This window comes from Pleurodeles waltl, chromosome 10 (genome assembly GCF_031143425.1).
Source record: "Pleurodeles waltl isolate 20211129_DDA chromosome 10, aPleWal1.hap1.20221129, whole genome shotgun sequence".
Classification (NCBI taxonomy): domain Eukaryota; kingdom Metazoa; phylum Chordata; class Amphibia; order Caudata; family Salamandridae; genus Pleurodeles; species Pleurodeles waltl.
Genome location: NC_090449.1, coordinates 975,195,122 through 975,208,891, shown reverse-complemented (window position 1 = coordinate 975,208,891; position 13,770 = coordinate 975,195,122). Strand labels below are relative to the sequence as shown.

Sequence of the window (13,770 nt, the reverse complement as noted above, 5' to 3'; positions counted from 1 at the left end):
GTGTACCATCCTGTTAGTAATGGGGCTGTGGAGGGATTTAACAAGGTAATAATGGGTTGTATTTAATCTTCCATCAACTCAGGAAGGAATTAGAAACCTGAATTAAACAAATTAATATCGGCTTACCATACAACTCCCACAGTCACTGGGTCCAGTCCATTTAAGATATTGAAGGGACGTGAACCTTTTACTAAGGATAACGTAGAATGGATGTCAAGTAGTTCTCAAAGCAAATGGTCACCAGATATTGTTAGGAACAATTTAGTGTATGCGCGTTACAAATACAAAAGTTGTTATGATAAGCTGCATAATGTGAAGAATGTCACCTTGAATGAAGGTGATTAGGTACGTATCAAATTGAACAAAAATTTACAGAAGGGTAGAAGTCAATTTTCCAATCCAATCCAGTCCAAGTGATCAAAGTGTTTTCGTGTTTAGCAAGACTTAGTAATGGAAAGGTTTGGCATTTTAGTAATCTATCTAAATGTAAAAAACCTGTATGTGGTAGGAACAACAGAACTGTAGTTCCTGGAGATACTCTGTGGAAAGAGGAAAATGAGTTTAATTCCAGCTCTAACATCATTTCAGAAGGTCCTGGTAATACGCCAGTAGGAATAACAAGGGAAAGAGCTGGCAACTGGTGGCATTAGTGACATGTTGAAACAAAGGATAAGTAGAACTGCATCATGAGATGGCAACAAGCAAGTTCATAACATCAAGGGGGTGAGGAGATCGACCAGAGTCTCATTGTTACCTACTAAGTTTCAGGATTTTGTAATTAGATGAAATGGAAGGTTTTGAATTTTATTGTTGTCTTAGTTTCTTTTAGCCTACAATTTAGCTTACAATGTGTTCTTTATATTTTGTTGTTGTTGTTTATTCTTTTATGCAAATCTGGTATTTAGTTTTAACATTTCTTTATGTATACCATTATGTATTTGGTTATAAGGGGGAAGTTGTGTGGTGTTGTAGGTTGCTATAATACATAGCACTATTGTTCTTGGGTTCTGGGTTGGAACGGAGAGCGGGAGGTAGACAGTTGGGAGGCAGTACTTGTTGTGTGTTGATGGACTTCATTTCCTTTCCCCTGCCTACAGTAAATACTATAAATAATATACTTACTCAGCATCATATCTTCACACTTTCTATGTGTGCTACTTTCTGCAGCACAGATAGAAAGTGGAAAAAGCCTCCCTGGATTGTTTTTGTGCAGGAAGATGTCTCTTCCTGGACAAACACAATCCTGCCAACAAGGCAAACACCCTTGCATCATGGTACAAAGGTGGCTGTGTTGATGCTAGACACCAAATTGTGCACTAGTCCTGGCTGAAAGGACAGGAATTCACCATATCTTGCAAATATGGTGCATTCCTGCCCTTTTGAAATGGTGTATGACAGTTCAGCAAAAAGACTTGCAGCACTGCTCTACGCCAATTCATTGTAAATATGCCTATGAATAAATACCATTTGCTAGCTCAAAAATCCACTGTTCCTGAACCAGCAATGGAATCTTGACAGATATATTTCTGTATCTAAGTCATACCCAAGTACATAAAATGCTTTGTGAACTGGACCCTCTATCATAATAATTTTTTTAAAGCATTGATTCTAAAATAATAAAAGAGGACTATTAAATTATACTAAGGACCTGATTAGGAGTTTGGGGGCCCTCGGACTGCCAAACCCACTGTGGCGGTGGGACCGCTGCAGTCCTGGCGGTCCGACTGTCAGATTACGATCCTGGTGGTTGGACCACCAGAAGACTGCCGTGACCACCAGGATCATAGATCTCGAAGGGTTGGGAGAGATCGGAGTCATGGTCTGCCACAGCGGCCCTGGTGATCACGACTCCACCTTCCGCCAGACTTTTCATGGCGGGGTCCGCACCATAAAAAAGCTGGTGGAAAGACAGTGCTGGGGGCCATACAGAGGCCCCTGCACTGCCCAGGACCATGTCATGGGCAGAGCAGGGGGCCCCCTTCCAGCACCCTCGAACTGCGCACTGTCTGCAGTGTAGACAGTGCGCATTCCGAGGGTGCTGAGTGCAATAGCATAGGCCTCTGGTCCCTTAAGGGAGCCGAGGTCAATGCTGACACACTATTTCCACCGGGCTTACTGGCAAAAACGTCATAATATGATGTTTCCGCTGGTCAGCCCGGTGGAAATATCATAATATGACGGGGGTAAGGCCGTCGGGTTGAAGACGACGTTAACCCCCGTGGCTTTGGTGGTCTGACAGTCACACAGCCAAAATGGTAATTGGACCCTACATCTGGGGTACGATAAAAGTAAAGAGATAAAGAATAAACACTAAATGGACTGAATATGCTGTAAGTGTAATCCAGCCCCACCTTTCCTTTTCACCAAATATGTAAATGAAATCTGATGGTTCTGTTCCATATTTTGTGAACAGAACAACAGCTACAAATACTTTTGAAAAATGCTGGGCTTGGCTCAAAATGACGGCAGGTGTGTGTCATGATTTAAAAAAATAGTATTTACAAAAATATTTTCTGGTATGTGCATGGCTTTGGCGTAGTTTGGCGCGGTTGAATAAAAAAGCATATGTCATTTAAAATCTGAAAACTTTTAGCAGATGCTTTATTGAAAGGCACATTATATGAAATATGTATAAAGACTTAGGGCCAGATGTAGGAAGACGGCAAATTGCGACTTGCAATTTGCTATGCAGAACGGTGTCTCAGACACCGTCTGCGAGTCGCTATGGGGTCGCAAAGACCCACCTCATTAATATTAATGAGGTGGGTCGCAATTTGCGCCCCAATAGCAACTCTGGGCACTTACGGGGATGGAGGCCTGCTGGGAACAGCAGACCTCCATGTCCGTGACTGCTTTTAAATAAAGCAGTTTTTTTTTTTCCAAGTGTAGCTCGTTTTCCTTAAAGGAAAACGCGCTGCACTTAGAAAAAAAAAAACGAAACCTTTAGTTTCTGATTTTTTCAGGGCAGGTAGTGGTCCCTTGGACCACTGCCTGCTCTGAAAAAATATTTTTGGGTCCACTCGCAAAATGCATTTCTGCATAGCAAACACACGTTTGCGACTCGCAAACGGCGATTTTCGCCGTTTGCGACTCGCAAACAGTTTGCTACATCTGGCCCTTAGTGCTGCCGCAAAGGCTCACTACGTGGCACATAGTCTTGAAATTATATTTATTTTCCAATGAACACTCTTTTTGCACTGGAAAAGTGCCCTGTTTGTAACGCAAACAATGATTTGACTGCTTTGCACTACTTTTCTTGAAGGGGCATTCCATGGGTGGTACTTGGACAATGGTACACCTTGACTGCTTTGCACTATTTTTCTTGAAGGCGGCATTCCATGGGATGGGTGGTACTAGGGCATTCAATGGTTACCACCATGTTTTTTATACAAATTTCTTCTTAAGTTATTAGACCGGATTTTGAATTAAAAAACAACGCCTCTGTGAGGCAGCTGCAAAGAAGGAGAAATGCTTTTATTTCCCCTTACATTTTTCACATTGCGCGAGTGTTGCACAGAACGCATACAATGTGTGAAATGTTTTCAAATGAGGCATCAAACAAAACCGATGGTGCAAAAGTGAATGTATGCTGCTAGGCAGCCTTAAAAAGCACCAACGCACGGGAAGACGGCAGCATCAAGTCATTCTTGTTTGTAATTCATCCCTTTTGTTCTGTTAGAAGTTAACGAAGGCCTTACACAAATATTACGTGTACTTCTTTCCTCTGGTGTGTATGGCAAACACATGGAAAAGCCCAAGTGTAGATAAAGTGGACAGATGAAAATAGTAACCCACTGTCAAATGGACCATATCGTCTCTGTAAACCTGCACCGATTTATGGGTTTAGGAAAGTATTATATGCGTGGGTATGGTTTCTCCAACTAACTCAACAGTGAGTTCAATCAACATAAAGTAATGTATTATTTCATTTAATACTGAACTCAATCCTTAAAGCTACTATCAAATTTAAATAATGCAACAATGACAAGCAAGAGCAAAATTGTGCTCTTGAATGACAAAATCATGGTTGGTGGATTTTTTTCTTTGCTAGTTAGATTTACCCACTGGACATTCTGTCAAACGGGTGAAACTTCAGAGCAAACCAGTCTGCTCTCTTAGACATGTCTGGGAGCATAAAATGCCCGCACGTGGACATCCGCACCAATTACATTTTCATACTAACAATTATGTAAGTGAATACTCCTGAGAAGAAGGAACTGAAGCATTTTCACTGGAGTTGTCCCTCGAGTTCTTTTGCTAACCAGAAATGTGCTCCAAAAATAGGCGTAGGTTTACGGATGTAAATATCTATATCAATGTTATAAACCTCTAATTTGGAAAACAATATGATAAATGTCTAATGTGTAATTCCACTCAGTGTGTAAGTACCAGCAAAGCAAGTTAACAGTTTGCCAACTGAGACAAATACAATGTGTGCTGCGTGTCTGCAGAGGGAGAAACAAAATACCTTTCAAACGTACCTAGTTATATCAGGGACATAAAAGCAGAAACAACCTCTCACAAAAAAGACCAAGTAGTATGTTCCTTGAGTTTATGCTGTTTCAAACAAGAGCTCGTGTATTACATGCTTATACGAAAGAAAAAAAAAAGCTTCGTTTTCTTTTGGCCCATACACTCAATAATGCTTAACGCACCCGAGTGTCCACAGAATGACGAACAGCGCCCTGTAAGTCAAATAAATGAGGAAAATAGTGACAGAAAACCACGTGTGAATCACGCCAAAGCCACTACACTCTCTTTAGCAACTCGTGAAGGCCTCACCACTGTGTGAAAATGTAAACATCGCCAGCAAATAATGAAAAAACTGTCTGGGATGCACAGTTCCCATAGAAATACTCTGACTTCAGAACCCGGGCTTCAGTACAAGCTAACTGAAAGGCAGTCGCTGCTTGGCGAGCTTCTGTCAACTCTACGTGAAATACAGCGAAAAGGGTTCTAAACTATTAATGAAACACCATCCTGTTAAAGACTCTTTGAGGAGACTTTGTATACTAACTCGCTGGTAAAAAACGCAACACCGGCCAACCCTTAAAATAAATGTTTATGCGTGTTTTCGCATCGTCCCACGTGCACTTCGGTCCAACAAAGTCTGCAGATTAAAATGCCAACCATTGTTAAGTAGGTCTCAGCTCCTAAGCACTCTGGAAAATACATTTAGAGCACGGATGTACACGGTAGGTCCAGGGGCCATAAGCATGCCACATTTTCACCATAATCACTGGCTGCATAAATGGGTTTCATTCAGATGCAAAGTATAAAAATTATTTTATTGGTTATATTATGGAAATCTGGCATGGATCCGGGCCTAATTAAAATAGCCTTATAGCCCGCTGCTGAGGGCTATACTGGTTGTTAAAGGCCCTGAACCTGCCTTATAGGCCAGAGCCGCTGGCGAGGGCCTATAATGAGGGAGAGGGCCTTTAACAACAGGTATAGCATGAGGAAGAATGGCTATAAGGCTATTAGAACATCCTACCCACTAATGGTAGAACGTTCTAAATTAAAAAGGGAGAAACAAAAAGACAAATGTTGGAGCTCCGGGCTCATACCAGCCATAATCTACCCAGAGCCGCTCCATTGTGTTCAATTGAGCTCTTAAAATGTCAATGTTCTATTAAGAACGTATAGTTGGAGAACCGTGGAAGGCATGGAAATTATGAGAAAGACAACCTATTCACAAGAATGTAGCGTGAATACTTCACAGCACCTTCAAACAGTCAAACTGATCACATTTATGTTACTCTGAATAGGGAAATAAATGAACCAGTCTCCTGGTGACCGATTCTGACCAATGTGAAGAGGCAACATTATAAAGGCAGATGAGAAAATTAAAGACAATGTTTTACACCACATCTTAGGAAGGGGTCGCACAATTAGAGATATATACGCTAGCAATGACAAGTGCTTCGGTTGAGCATAACTCCATTACCTATGTTTGTCAAATCAACAGCAGGGGTGTCTCAATGTATTTTTCCACCCTTGGCGTGGCATGTTTTTTTACATACACTTTTTTCATACTCATCTTCCGAGGCCTGCTACAAACTACTGCTGGTCTGCATGTCGGTGGTGCATTTGGCATCCCTCCATCATGGAGCGTGATAATAAACCACCTATGTGGTCTATAAATAGAATAGGCCTTGATCCAATGTCCTTCTGCAAAACATTTGGAAAGTTTGAGGACAGGCTCAAATCTAATGGGCACGTAAAATTTTGCAGTCTCCATTTTCTTTCACAAATCATTTAAAAACCCTCCTGTCATGTTACGGCACCATCCCTTTTATGGAATTTCAATATTTGTAAGTTTTATGTTCACTTAAAGACTAAGAAACCATCAGATGCAACTGTTCTGGTTTTAAAAGGTTTTATTGAGACATGATTCAAAACCAGACATCATGAGTTCTGTTCTCTTTTCCCACTAACTTGTTAACAAAGAATTACATTTTGGCCTATGTTTTAAATGAATATTTAGCTCAAAATTTATCAAACCTTTGCGTAAAGCAATGCAGCAAGACAACTTGCTGCGCTGTTTGATGGGTAGAGGGCAGGAATGTGAAATATTTAATGATATATGGAGCATTCCTGCTTTCTGCCTGCGCTGGCGCACAACCTGCTGCCTAGCACAAAGCAGGCACTCTTGTGTCATAGTGCCCGTGTTTCAGGCAGACTTGTTTTTGCGCAGGAAGGCATACCATCCTGCACAAAAACAATCTCCTGAGGTGTTTTCCTCATTCTATGTGTGCTGCAGAGTGCATCACACTCAGAAAGAGGAAACGAGGTGAAAATAAATATTTCTCCTTGTTGCATCTCCCTTAGGAAGGTGCAGCATTTTGACGCATTCCCAGGTTTTACACCCACGCTCCATCCTTGGAATACCTTCCTGGGGCAGAGTACATCAAGGCAGCTACTTGCTCTGCCTGCGTTACTCCAGATTTACCAAGCCACGCAAACTCTATATTGTCTTCTGTGTTTTTAATAAGATCTAGCTTTTTCTTCAGCAGACGTCTGAAAATATAAATTTCCCAGTGATGCGCATTGGTTGGTAGTCAATGTAGCACTTATATTAATTCTAATGACGTTTTCATTTCGATAAAATAATAGAATTTAAAAAAGAAAATTGAAAAATATTAGGTGCAAAATAATCTCTATAAAGTTTGGGGAAACGATAGAATTTCAAACATTTTAATGAGTTATTTTTACTAGAAGTATTTTAAAATTGAAAAATATTAGGTGCAAAATAATTTCTATAAAGTTTGGGGAAACGATGGAATTTCAAACATTTTTAATGAGTTATTTTTACTAGAAGTATTTAAAAATTGATGTGCAATGCCATGTATGTCTATCTAAATATTTGATGAGGGCCATAACGTGGCATGCTGGTTCCTCATACGCTCATGGGGTGCTTAACCGCATGTTGCAGGGGCGACCACTGGTCCACCAGGTTCATTGGCACTGGACCTAGAGCCTTGAGGAGCCATTGACAACTGGTAATTGCTGTAGTGTACTTCCCAACAACAGTCAAAGGGGCCATTCTCCCTGTGCGCACCAGGACACGGGGCGCCCCTGCTAACTAATGGCATATTTTTGTTTTTTTCCACCAGCAAATAGATACAAATATAAAGTACACTGTAAACGGTCAATAATCTTTCAAGCGCTAGAATGTTTCTAATCACTCCGCGCTTTCAGTAGATTTAGGAACTGAGACAGATGATCACGCAAAATGGCCAAGTGGTGACCCATGGGGACATAAGGGCAAGCATACAGCGTGTAGACCACATCCCCCCACGGCTCTTTTTGTTGTTCGCTGTTGTTGGATGCCGTCAACTTGATACGGGAGTGGATATCTTTCATTGAAAAAGATACATTTCCCAGCTCATGAGACAGCTCCTAACGTTTCTCAGATCATACACAAAGCACCACGCATAATCTCGCAGCGGTCGAATTTATAGCCTGGTTTTAAAAGGCGAATACACAAATAAGGAAACAATTGCTGTATTTTAACTTTAATCTACTTCTCGGTCCATTCATTCTCTGTCCAGAGCCAACAGCACCTAAATGAAACATCTTTTAGTGTTAAAGGCCTTCATCAGGGCATGAGACCCGAGACCAGGCACGTTTTGCTCGGCTCCGTAACGTGGGCTCCAGGAGATAAATCGTGTTTCGGGCTGTGGGAAACGAACGAGGCAACTCCATTTTGCACTATATTTGCTGACGCATGGAGCAAAATGAGTGTGTTCTAACTGTGACTCAGCAACACTGCATCACAGAGTCAAAACAATCTAAGCATAAGTGCTACAGGATACCTGCCCTTTGATTTAATTAGAAACAGTATTAAAAATGTAACCTAATTTTCAAGAGTGAAAAACGTGGCCGCGTTTGTTGCTCTATCATTTCTCTTCCGTCTGTTGATTAGCAACAAACATAGTGCAACTTCATTAGGCTCCGGGTTTATTTTGGGGCAAATTATTTGCATGTCCCGTTTGATCAACAAAACCAATTTTCTCCATTCCACGCCAGGCACGCAGAAAAAATAATGCACGTTTTTTGTGTTATCTTTGCACAAGAGCACACCGTATTAATAGGAAATCCGGCCGCGCTGTGCGCCTAATGTCCGATAGGGAGGAGACAATCCCGTTTCCTATCTACCAAAGGAGGGGACAACGGTTTAGCGTTTGTTTTTGTTAGCACTTTTGTAAACCAGTTATTTCACTACCATGAAACCGCAAACTCCGGGCAGGCCTGGGCAGGGTTTGGTTGCTGAACAGGGCAGTGGGGCCTTTTCTACAAGGCAGGTTCTGATTACAAAGAGGCTGGGAACCTACTGGTGGCTCTCCAGCCACCTAGATGTAGCTCTTATGTCTGCAGAGAAGCTTACGAAATTAGAATCGTAATGTATATACGCCAAAAAGTGTGCATTGAGACGAAAATGTGTTAATTTCCAGAACTCATAAGATGTTTGGCGAAAAATGATTGATTTCCAAAATGTATTTAAAGTTTGTTTTTTACTAGTAAATCATGTGATGTTGCGGATACGCCTTACTAATATTACATTGGTGCAAGGGACATTGCAACTATGGCTGCTATGTGTTAGTACTGTAGAGACATTACACATTCGCAAAGCCTTTTTTACACTACTTTTGGCAACCGTGCCTGGTGCATTGAGGTAATCAATGCTGGTCATCTAGCACATGGAGCCCGCTAATGTATCCTTGATTTGGTCAGTATTCCAATAATATTAGAAGCTCGAGATCATTTTATTGAACATAAGTAGCGCATTTTACAGAAAATGTTGGAGACCCCCGGCCTAGCATGAGTATATTGCAGTTAGATGCCCTCTCTTAGTGGAAACAGCTGAAACATATGTGCTGTAAACATGCTTAACATGTTCTCAAATTATCAAATGCGCCTGACCAAAAAACACAGACGCATGGTAGCAAAGTACCTAGCAGCAGGGTCGGGGTAACCACTACACTGCGAACGAGTCCCAGAGCCCACACTTCCGGCACCGTATGAGCGCTGTGCTGCTTCCACTCGTGCACGCTCGCACACGGTAACAGGCCATGCCGTCACTTCCTTCTTTCTGTGCACATGCAAAGAAATACGAGTCCGCACGTGTTTTCCCCAATGCTTACACAACAGGTTTCAATGTGAGACTTGAGGCAATCACAACAATGAACAGGAAATAAGTTTATAGAAGCATTTTACTTTCCAGTCTCGCCGGTATGCCTTTTTCACATCACCCTGTTTACTTGTCCGACTTGCATAACAAGCGCACCAACTTCTACGCATGTGTGGTTGGAATTCAACAACACGTGCTAAAGTCTGCAGCTTATAATAAAAGTACTTGAGAACGTTGACCGCGCTGAGGGACTACAGAACCCTGCAAAATAGAAGGCGCAAACAAACCACAACAAACGTTTTACTACGAAAATAAAGTGGCTAGAGAAGAACTGTGTTGCAAGAATAACAAAACCAGACACTGTGCAGCGTCAACATGAATGTCTAACCAAAAATCGACTGCGGGCGCTATCATGCATCACCCATGTTTCTTTCGTGTGCACGCATGTGCAGTGTGCGGGGAGATGTCGTGGTTTACCGTAAAAGGGCGTGTGCCCCTGACAAACTGAGGAAACCCCACCAGTCCTTCCCTGACGGCGTCACTGCCCAGCCACAAACACACAAAGCACCCCCCCCGCCTTCCTCCAAGACAGTGTTTTAATGACCGAAAACTTCTGCCCTTTTGCCAAAGCTGGGCACTCGAGACAGGGGCCTGGGAGGAGGCCCCTGATGAAACACTCCGTCCCTCAGCTCCGGAGAGACGTGCTATGCCCGTTTGCTGGTCACGCCCCAAAACACTTCAAACACGCTGCCAAGTGCGCAACACGTCCAAGTGCACAGCACTCAGTGAACATCTGCACGCCCCCACCTGTTGGATGAAGCTCGAGACCGGCGCTGGTCATTCGTAGCTACAACTCGGGACAAGCCCACTGCCCACAATTCAAGCCGCATGTTTACACAACGCAGGCGTGCTGCTGCAGGTTTTCACTTCTTGCCTCTTTCGGAGGCGCTGTGTCTACTCTATAGCGTGGTAATATCACCGATAGTATTACTGCATTCCCCTGCGTTTTGCAAACATGGAGTTTATAAGCCCCGGGATGCAACTATCTTTTTATTTGTGCTACGTTACGTTAACTCCAGTAGCAATTAATGCACGCAACAATAGTAATTTGGAACTGCGCTGCACAGGAAGGCATAGCGCAAAGACCCGTGTGTGTAAATGTTGTTTACTCAAATGAATAGCAAGTGTAACAGACAGCAATAACTGTAATACTTCGTTGCGACGCTGAGGCGACAGCCAGCCATTCGGAGCCACGCGCACTGTTGGGTGGCACAGGCACTGAAGTTCAGCAACACACTATCGTATCACAGCTTGCATCTTAATAAGCAAAACAAGGTGCCACTGCGTACAACTATTGTTGGGACAGGAGTGATTATCTCAGCTCGTTTCCTGATGAGGCTATTTCGCAAACTGCTCTTAAGTAACCGTGCAGGAACGGGCCAAGACTCTCAGGATTGGAGGGCACAGGGGAGACAGAAAGACAAAACACAGACGGTCTTCTTACGCTTTCTGAACAGGCTTCCGCCTCTTTCGGCTTGCGTAAATGGCACTGGTGTTCATCGTGAGCCCCTCCTGCGACGACTGCGCCCACTCCGTGGTCAAGATGCACTGTTCACGGCGCTGTCCTTCGGTTTACACTTGTGGGCGCATTTCTCACTCCAAAAAAAGATTGCACACCTGCTGCGCTATCGCCCTCGGTGCTAGACTGCCTCCAAAATGCATAAAAAGCCCAGGTGATGCCAAGCAAGAGCGAGCATCAGCGAGACGTCCTGGGGTCGCCTGGGACAGGGGTGTGGCTCGAGGGGGGCGTCGATGGGGCGGGTATCCCCGTGACAGCCTCACAAGTGTGTCAGAGCCTCCGCACGCTTGCGATCCGAGTCAGTGCGCTAGAAGGGAGAAGGCGCGCTCGGGCTGCAAATGACTGCAGCCCAGGTTGCAGCAGTGCCCGCTGATCCGAGTGGCCTCCCTTCCAGCCACCGCCTCGCTGCCTGTAAACAAGGCTTTTCTTTCCAGTCCCCTGGCAGTCCCTCTCCGAGCACTTGCACTCCACGGCAACCCGGTGCCAGCTCGGTCAGCCCATTGGAAACGTCTCCCCGGGGCTCTTAGATCGGTTTCGTTCTCCCCTCCCTTGAACTGCGAGGGTACACCAGCCAAGCCGCCCTCTCGGATGAAACAGGAAATGCTTGGCCGTGTTCTGCCAGGCCACTGCCCGCCTCAGCTCGGCAAACTTCTCCCAGAGCCCCCTCTTGCGGTTCCTCCCACCAACCTCTAGATCTCCTCGGTGACAGGACTCGCAGCTCACGTGACCCTCTTGACAGGCCTGCCAGAGGAGGGCGTTAACTGTTTCTCAGCCAGATGTGGAAGTGAGGCAGCCTTTGCTGTACCCATGAAGACAAACTCAAGTATTGCAACATGACAGCAGTTTTCATTGCCAGCAGTGTCTACGCATGGCCGGATCCGCTAGCGCCTGTGAAGGGCAATAAGATTAGCTTCCTGACATGTTCTGCAGTATTTTAAAGGCCGAGGGAGTCAGAGCAGACACAGTCACACATCAGCCCAGTAGCAGACACAGTCACACATCAGCCCAGTAGCAGACACAGTCACACATCGGTCCAGTACCACTTGAAAGACCTATAGTGCTTCCTGACAGTCATTTACGTATGGGGATTTTTAGGGGGCTGGCGAGAAGATCTGGAAAGAAGAAGGTACCTGATCTCAAAGAAACTAAAGTTGGAGGGATAGTCACATTTTAGAGCAGTGGTTCCCAACCTTTTGATTTCTGTGGACCCCCACTGAATCATTACTCGCATCTGGGGACCCCTCAATGAGTCATAATTGAAAGCTGGGGACCAAATCTGTTAATATTATTGAATTTTCTAAGCAGTCGCGGACCCCCTGATGAGGCTTTGCGGACTCCCAGGGGTCCCTGGACTACAGGTTGGGAACCACTGTTTTAGAGGGTCTAGCTGTAAGGGATTGCACTGCTGACCATCACGCCCACGAATATTGACCTACAAGAATATCGTGGACAGAATACAGCGACATACCAGACCATTGTTGCAGCAGAACAGTCAGTCGCATGTGAGGACATTTAAAATGGGAAGAGTTCTGCTTGAAACTTTGCCTGGAAGTTTCAAGCAGTACTCAGCAAGGATGAGTAGGGTACACTTTTGTGCTAAGCCCAGTGGAGTACCCAGGGCTTAATTTGAGCCGGTGGATTCCGGTTGGGGGGCACTGGCACTTATTAATGAGGTGGTGGCACTTTTCTTTGCATCAGGCATTTACTGCGAGCAAAATACACTAATCAAATCAAATCAAATCATTAACATTTATAAAGCGCGCTACTCACCCGTGCGGGTCTCAAGGCGCTAGGGGAAAGAGGGGGTTACTGCTGCTCGAAAAGCCAGGTCTTTAGGAGTCTCCGGAAAGCGGAGTGGTCCTGGGTGGTCCTGAGGCTGGAGGGGAGGGAGTTCCAGGTCCTGGCTGCCAGGAAGGAGAAAGATCTCCCACCCGCCGTGGAGCGGCGGATGCGAGGGACGGAAGCGAGTGCGAGGTCAGAGGAACGGAGGAGGCGGGTGGGGACCCAGAAGCTGAGGCGTCGGTTGAGGTATTCCGGTCCCTTGTCGTGGAGGGCTTTGTGTGCGTGGGTGAGAAGTCAAAAGGTGATCCTTTTGCTGACTGGGAGCCAATGCAGGTGTCTCAGGTGTGCGGAGATGTGGCTGTTGCGGGGTACGTCGAGGATGAGGCGGGCCGAGGCGTTTTGAATGCGTTGCAGGCGATTTTGGAGTTTGGCTGTGGTCCCAGCGTAGAGGGTGTTGCCGTAGTCCAGGCGGCTCGTGACGAGGGCGTGGGTCACGGTTTTTCTAGTGTCGGCGGGGATCCAGCGGAAGATCTTGCGGAGCATGCGGAGGGTGAGGAAGCAGGCGGAGGACACGGCGTTGACTTGTTTGGTCATGGTGAGAAGAGGGTCCAAGATGAAGTCGAGGTTGCGGGCGTGGTCTGCGGGGGCCGGTGTGGTGCCGAGGGCCGTGGGCCACCAGGAGTCGTCCCAGGCGGACGGGGTGTTGCTGAGGATGAGGACTTCCGTTTTTTCAGAGTTCAGCTTTAGGCGGCTGAGCCTCATCCAATCTGCG

The 13,770-nt window shown here is 45.1% G+C and overlaps 1 protein-coding gene across 1 annotated transcript in view; it reads right to left on the bottom strand.

Moving 5' to 3' along the window:
• AHR (aryl hydrocarbon receptor) overlaps positions 1-11,844 on the bottom strand; it is a 353,719-nt gene extending 341,875 nt beyond the window's left edge. The window contains exon 1 of the mRNA XM_069211815.1: positions 11,142-11,844. Within this exon, the coding sequence (XP_069067916.1) occupies positions 11,142-11,197 (56 nt within the window). The 5' untranslated portion in view covers positions 11,198-11,844. The remainder of the gene's footprint in view (positions 1-11,141) is intronic.
• Positions 11,845-13,770: the final 1,926 nt, after the last annotated feature.